The following is a 7,284-nucleotide window of genomic DNA, read 5'->3' on the forward strand; positions in this document are numbered from 1 at the left end:
TAAAGCTATGATTCAAGGTGAATGTCAGTCTGTCCTGGAGGCTCCTCACCCTGTACCTTGTGTCTAAACATGTGAGATGTAAAGCTATGATTCAAGGTGAATGTCAGTCTATCCTGGAGGCTCCTCACCCTGTACCTTGTGTCTGAACATGTGAGATATAAAGCTATGATTCAAGGTGAATGTCAGTCTGTCCAGGAGGCTCCTCACCCTGTATCTTGTGTCTGAACATGTGAGATGTAAAGCTATGATTCAAGGTGAATGTCAGTCTGTCCTGGAGGCTCCTCACCCTGTACCTTGTGTCTGTACATGTGAGATGTAAAGCTATGATTCAAGGTGAATGTCAGTCTGTCCAGGAGGCTCCTCACCCTGTACCTTGTGTCTGAACATGTGAGATGTAAAGCTATGATTCAAGGTGAATGTCAGTCTGTCTTGGAGGCTCCTCACCCTGTACCTTGTGTCTGAACATGTGAGATGTAAAGCTATGGTTCAAGGTGAATGTCAGTCTGTCCTGGAGGCTCCTCACCCTGTACCTTGTGTCTGAACATGTGAGATGTAAAGCTATGATTCAAGGTGAATGTCAGTCTGTCCTGGAGGCTCCTCACCCTGTACCTTGTGTCTGAACATGTGAGATGTAAAGCTATGATTCAAGGTGAATGTCAGTCTGTCCTGGAGGCTCCTCACCCTGTACCTTGTGTCTGAACGTGTGAGATGTAAAGCTATGATTCAAGGTGAATGTCAGTCTGTCCTGGAGGCTCCTCACCCTGTACCTTGTGTCTGAACATGTGAGATGTAAAGCTATGATTCAAGGTGAATGTCAGTCTGTCCTGGAGGCTCCTCACCCTGTACCTTGTGTCTGAACATGTGAGATGTAAAGCTATGATTCAAGGTGAATGTCAGTCTGTCCTGGAGGCTCCTCATCCTGTATCTTGTGTCTGAACATGTGAGATGTAAAGCTATGATTCAAGGTGAATGTCAGTCTGTCCTGGAGGCTCCTCACCCTGTACCTTGTGTCTGAACATGTGAGATGTAAAGCTATGATTCAAGGTGAATGTCAGTCTGTCCAGGAGGCTCCTCACCCTGTACCTTGTGTCTGAACATGTGAGATGTAAAGCTATGATTCAAGGTGAATGTCAGTCTGTCCTGGAGGCTCCTCACCCTGTACCTTGTGTCTGAACATGTGAGATGTAAAGCTATGATTCAATGTGAATGTCTTCAAGCAGATGTGGCATGTGAACGGTCTCTTCTCCTCGTGCATACTCTGCATGTGAACCTGTAAACTATGCTTCACGGTGAACCCTTTGCCACACTGCAAGCACACGAAGGGTCGGATGCCCTTGTGGCGTCTCTCATGCTTGGTCAAGCCTCCTTTATCTGAGAACCCTTTGTTGCAGACAGGGCAGAAGAAGCGTAAGGGGCGTGTCTGGTGCATCCGTCTCTTGTGCTGGTAGACAGCGTTCTTGACCCGGAAGCCACGTCCGCAGAGGTCACACTTGAAAGGCTTCAGACCGTTGTGTTCTCCTTGATGGTTGTTCAGAGCGGTCTCTGAGGCAAAGGATCGAGCACAGAGGTTACATCGGTACAACCGATGCTGCTCGTGGTTCTTGACGTGATCCAGGAAACGAGCTTCGTTCATGAACATCCTCCCGCAATCTGTGCATTTATACGTTCCTTTACCTTCATGGACTTCCTTCTCATGCTCATACGCTTTGGTCTTATCAACATACCTCTTGGTGCAGTAGCGACATTTGAAAGGTCTTGGCCTGATGTAATAGTCAGCCGCTTTACCCAACATGTCTTGGGGCTCCTGAGGTTTATTTTTGGCTTTCCTGTTTCTAGACTGCATCGATAATCTTCCACTTTGCATTCTTGTTTTATTGCCTACATTTGGAATTTCCTCTTCATCAGGTAGAGAGGCTCTTTTTTCAATAATAGTATTTGAACTTCCAATAATATTTTTAATATTTTCATCAATATTCGCTGTCTGTTTCTTCGTTCTTTTTTCACCTTCTAGTTTCATTCTGCGATCTCTCTTTTTAGGTGTGTCTACGACGTCCTTGAACTCTTTGTGTGTTATCTCGTGCTTCAAGCACTCTAGCTTCTTGGCGAATCGTGTGGAGCATATCCTACAGGAATGATTCCTAACCACCGGTTTACCATGCATATCACGCTCATGTCTGTACAGCGCACCTCTGGTCTTGTACGCCTTGTCGTACTTGGTGCACTTATGAGTCCTGCTGACGTGTCTCGCCATGTGTTTCGTCAGCATGAAAGTATTCCTCTGCCTTTCTCCACACACCGGACATGTGTGCTCTTCTGTGAATTCATGGAACATGGCATGAGCTTCAAGCCTTCCTTCCGAAGGGAAGTTCTTCCCGCAGACGGTACAGACATAGTGCTTAACCAGCTCAACTGTGTCTTCTGTCTCCGTCAGTTTCTCAAAGCCAGGCTGATTACTCGACTTCATTCTTGGTTTTCACCTTCCACGTGACGACGGGACATAGTTCTTTGGATGTTTCGGTCTCATGCTCATCTTCTTAGCAGACGGAAGCCTGGTGCTGAATTGGTTGCATTCAAACTCATCATCCTCTGTTGAAAAAAAGAGAAGAAAAAGAAGGATCACAACACTAAAGATACAAATACATTCTACAAAATTTCCCTCCCCCCCCCCATTCCTAAACTCGTTACGTAGGCGGTTTAAAGCCCATCTGTACTAGTTTACGGGAGGGATTAGACCACCCTGCAAGGTCACTGACAGTTGGTTATCTCATCAATTCAGCTCTCAATTAACATAAGAAAAAGAAGATCATGGGGGACCAATGGTCACTGATTAAGCATCGTTTGCTATATAGAAGGCGCAAGTAGCTTTAAAGTAGATCGACTGGTAAAAGAGAAATAGAATTCCATTGTTCACATGAAAGTACTTTAACTTTCTAAGAAAGTACAAACGCTGGTTGCATTTTGTTAGGGTGTACTTTGACTTGTCTTCCCAAGACAGCTTCAGTTGTCGATTTCTGTGCCTATGTTTATATAACTTTCAACATTCTCAATGGTATCATCATTAAAGTATGTCTATCAATGGGTTCAAAACATTTCTTTTGCCTAAAGTCAAAAAAGATTTCTTTTGTTTTCTTTGAGTTCAGCAGTAAATGGGTGTCCCCTACACCAATTTTCGAACATTTAAATGGTAGCTCTGTAATCAAATTCATTTTCATTTTCAATCAATCCTATTACTGTATCATATGCATATTTAATTATGGGAAAAGATGGGGTATTTGACAAACATTCATTGGTGTACAGGGTAAATAGGGTCGCAGAGAGGACACACCCTTGTGGGGTACCAATTGTGATAAGTTCGTCAGAGAGAACACCGTTGACCTTGACATTCTGTGTCCTTTCATGGAGGAAGTCTCGCAGCCACAATAGAGAGGGCTGAACTTTTAGATGTTGAAGTTTCTGTAGTATGATAAGGGGTTTTATAGTGTTAAATGCCGATGAGAAGTCAACGCAAGTTGCTCTGGCATGAACACCGGCCTTGCCTTATCGAAGTGTTCGTACAGCATGTTTGTAAAGGTGAGAACTGCATCAGTAATAACGGAACGCTTCGCTATATATACAAACTGGTTTACATCGAGTAGCGGGAGACCTGAGCTTGTCAGCTTTGCAAGCTAGTACCAGTCTTTCCAGGCTTTTCATAACAACCGATGTCAGTGCGATAGGGGGAAATCCCCATTCGCGTTGGGGCGATTGTTCTTGTCATATTGTCATACCGTCCTAATATATTATTTTGGCGGTTTGAGTGTAAGAGAGACAGAGAAAGGAAGAGAGACAGAGAAAGGAAGAAAGAGGGAGCAGACGGAAAGAATGAGAGAGGGAGAGAAGAGAGAGCGATGAAAGAGTGAGGGAGAGAGGGAGAGAGAGATGGAAAAGAGCGAGACCGATGAATTAAGAATGGGAGAGAGATCGAGAGAGAGATCGAGAGAGAGAGAAAGAGGAAGTTTTAACTATATGCATGGACATTGAAGGGCCGGGCACTGCAATACTATCAAATCCACATTAAAAAGAGACACATATATTTAATTTCTTTTGAGATTATACATCACAATTAGATTTTCGATATAAAAAAAAAGAAGCATGATCCATGGTTGAAACATTAATAAGCCAAAAGAATCATTGTAAGTTTTTTCCACATTTAGTACAGAGAAAAAGTATTGCACAAAATATTGATCATTGAGACGAGTATAGCCGTGCATTGGGCTATATCTGAGTGCCCGCGTTCATTTCGCAAATTAAAGCCCCACTGCACCACTTGTAGCTACTTGCTCCCTCTATATAGAAAACAATGCCTAAGCGGTCCCCGTTGGTCCCCCATGATCCACTTTTTCTTAGGTTAATTGAGAGCTGAGTTGATGAGAATTGGAATTTTCTAGATTCGCTAGTGTAGGTAGATTTAAATGATTGAATTGTGGGAAAGGTACTCAGATACAATGGCAGTTGATATATTGAAGTCCCCTCCCCCATTCAAAGTAGTTTCTGGCAACAGACTAGGGTTTCTAATTGTTGAGTGGAATGCCCTACATTTCCATCACAATGCCCATCAGGACCGACTCACGCATGAGCGAGATCGAAATATGTTTTCTTTTGTTTGGTTCGTTAGTTCTAGTTATATGTATTTTGCTCTGGTTTCGTTTTTGGACCATAATAATTATGATCCAACTGATATGCATGAGGTACCTGCTCAATGTCAAGTCACCAGACGGTGAAATACAGACTTACGCAGCCTATGTCTTTCATTTCATACTGATTATCCGTTGCTTCAACATGACAATCTGATGGAACGAAGCACATGATTTGTGCAAAGGGAATCTGCATTAGATTGATTTCTAGATCATTTTCTTTGACACACTGCATGTTTTGACATCTGTCAACCCGGATTCATGACCTAGAGACAAAATCTCCTCTTATCTTGCGAAAGAAACATTGTAAACACCTTTATAACACGTTCTAGAAGAGACCTCTCATGTCACTTGTTGCCAGTTACTTTAATTTGAATCTTGTAAGATCATATGAGAATCCTTTCAGCTCGGCTATAATTGGATAACTATTTCTGAGGAGAGGACTCGACGCCTCGTTCCACGATTCATTTCGCATTTAGCAGGATCTAGGCAAACAGTGAGTATGACATATAATTTTTGACTCGTTACCTCTATATTTTGTTGATCCCAGCAATAGCCACTGTATAAGCTCATCAGAAATAGAGTTACATTTAATCCATGTATATAATGCAAAAACCGTAATTCTTAGTAAATATCATACACAATTTGACTAAATATTATTTGTATTGTGAGAACGATGAGAAGGTGGACTATACCCACATTAGCATATAATAGTTTATTTATTCGGAAATCACATTGCAGCCCGAAAGCTGAATTGCACGATATTTTACAATTCTGTGAAACAAAAACATGCGATTATAATGAACCTTGTATAAAGCATTACACGAAATAATAACTGCATTAAAAAATTTGAAACATAATATATTCAACAAATATTCTTTTACATTTTAAACCGAAATAGCTCGACATTATTAGATGGTATAAAAGCACATAGATTAATAGATGATCGGATTGAGAGAGGGAGATAGAGAATCAAGAAGCAAGATAGAAAAAGTTGGGAGTCAGAGAGAAGGTGGAGAGAGAAAGAGGAAGATATAGAAAGGGAGAGGGAGTGAGGGACAGATGAAGATAGAGAAAGAGAGGGGGAAGTTTGATAGAGAGAGAGAGAGAGAGAGAGAGGGAGAAAGAGAGAGAGAGAGGGGGGGGGAAGAGGGAGAAAGAGAGGATAAAATAGGAGTAATTGTACGTGAGAGAAGAATATCTCAAGCAGCGATAAGATAGCAAGAGTAAAAGAGGGAGGTAGAAAATAAAGGAAAATTGAAAGAAAGAAGAAGAAAACAAAGAGGAAGAACTAATTCTGGAAGAAAAATACCATCAGGGAAAAACTAAGAATCAGGAGTGACAAAAAACAGAAATAAGGCTTTAGGTATGTTTTAAAATGTTTCATCGTCAGATGAGAGAGAGCAGAACGAGGAACAACGATTACATGTACATGATATATTGATATGAGGATATTGTAAAATAAAATTTAGTCCATCATTAAAAAGGTTATATGTTTAAACTACTACTTAAAAAGGTAAAAGTAGATGAATTATACACTATATACAGATTCCTAAAAAAAGGGGATATTATTTACATTTAAAACATAAAATATGTAAAATGTTGGATGCGAGGAAATAGGCAATAACAAATGCAAGGCAGATGTATATATTATAGGATGTTGATTAAGTGGGAGAGCGAGAGAGAGAGAGAGAGAGGGAGAGGGGAATAAGAAAAAGTAGTATGTGAGCGAACGAATAACAGAAGGGAGGAATGAGTAATATAGTAAAAGAGAGAAAATGGAAGGAGGTGAAAGAGAAAGTCCAAATTCATCAATATCCAAATCTAAGATACGGGTAAACCGAACATCATCCCTAGATTATAACTACATTGATTCCAATATCCACGTACATGATATCATCAAAGGCAATCATATGATTACTATTATCAGTCTCAATAGACTTTTCATGAGGTATTGTTTAGTATGTCAAGAAAGAAAGGGATAGGGCTAATTTTTCTGTACCTTTCTGTCCTACAGCGCATTTGTTGGTAGTTGGTTTTATTTCTAAGTGATCGGGAACCTTCATATTGTCTCCTAAGGGGTAACCAGCTATTGAAGTGGCTAGATTTCGTGAGGGCCTGGGCAAATTTCTTACAAAGATGAATCCTTCTAACTTCAAGTTTGTCAAGTTGTGTGTATTCCAGCGCTCCGTCGTAAGATGAATAAGCAGAACCCATGATCAAACGATGTCTTAAGTTTCTTAAGTCTAAACCTGGGCAAGAATAAGGCATTTTGACACTGGTAACGTATGGAACATCATCTTGTTCGAAGCGGTTCCCTAAAGATCTCCGGTAGGATAATGGACTTTGCATTTAATGAACCTAGAAAAGGTCTTTACGGCGTCGGCGTCGGAGCTTCCTGGAGTTAGTGTATTACAAGCTTCTGAAGGGAGTAGGACTCACTTCTGATGTTTATTTTGTAATTTAATGCCATGTATAGGTACTAAAATTCAAGTAAAAACCGTAGTAGTTATCAAGAATATTAATTACCTTCCATTATAGGTTCATATCATGAGATTATTGCATGGTATTTCAGTCACGTGCAAAGTATCTTTAAAAAAACAAAGAAAAT

At 40.8% G+C, this 7,284-nt stretch overlaps 1 protein-coding gene across 1 annotated transcript; it reads right to left on the reverse strand.

Annotated features, from left to right (window-relative positions):
- Window positions 1-1,111: 1,111 nt before the first annotated feature.
- LOC575179 (zinc finger protein 33A-like) lies at window positions 1,112-2,464 on the reverse strand. The gene has a single exon (XM_011662778.2). The coding sequence runs from the start codon at window positions 2,462-2,464 to the stop codon at window positions 1,112-1,114; it is 1,353 nt and encodes a 450-aa protein (XP_011661080.2).
- Window positions 2,465-7,284: the final 4,820 nt, after the last annotated feature.

This window comes from Strongylocentrotus purpuratus, unplaced genomic scaffold (genome assembly GCF_000002235.5).
Source record: "Strongylocentrotus purpuratus isolate Spur 01 unplaced genomic scaffold, Spur_5.0 spur5_scaffold_1, whole genome shotgun sequence".
Classification (NCBI taxonomy): Eukaryota; Metazoa; Echinodermata; class Echinoidea; order Camarodonta; family Strongylocentrotidae; genus Strongylocentrotus; species Strongylocentrotus purpuratus.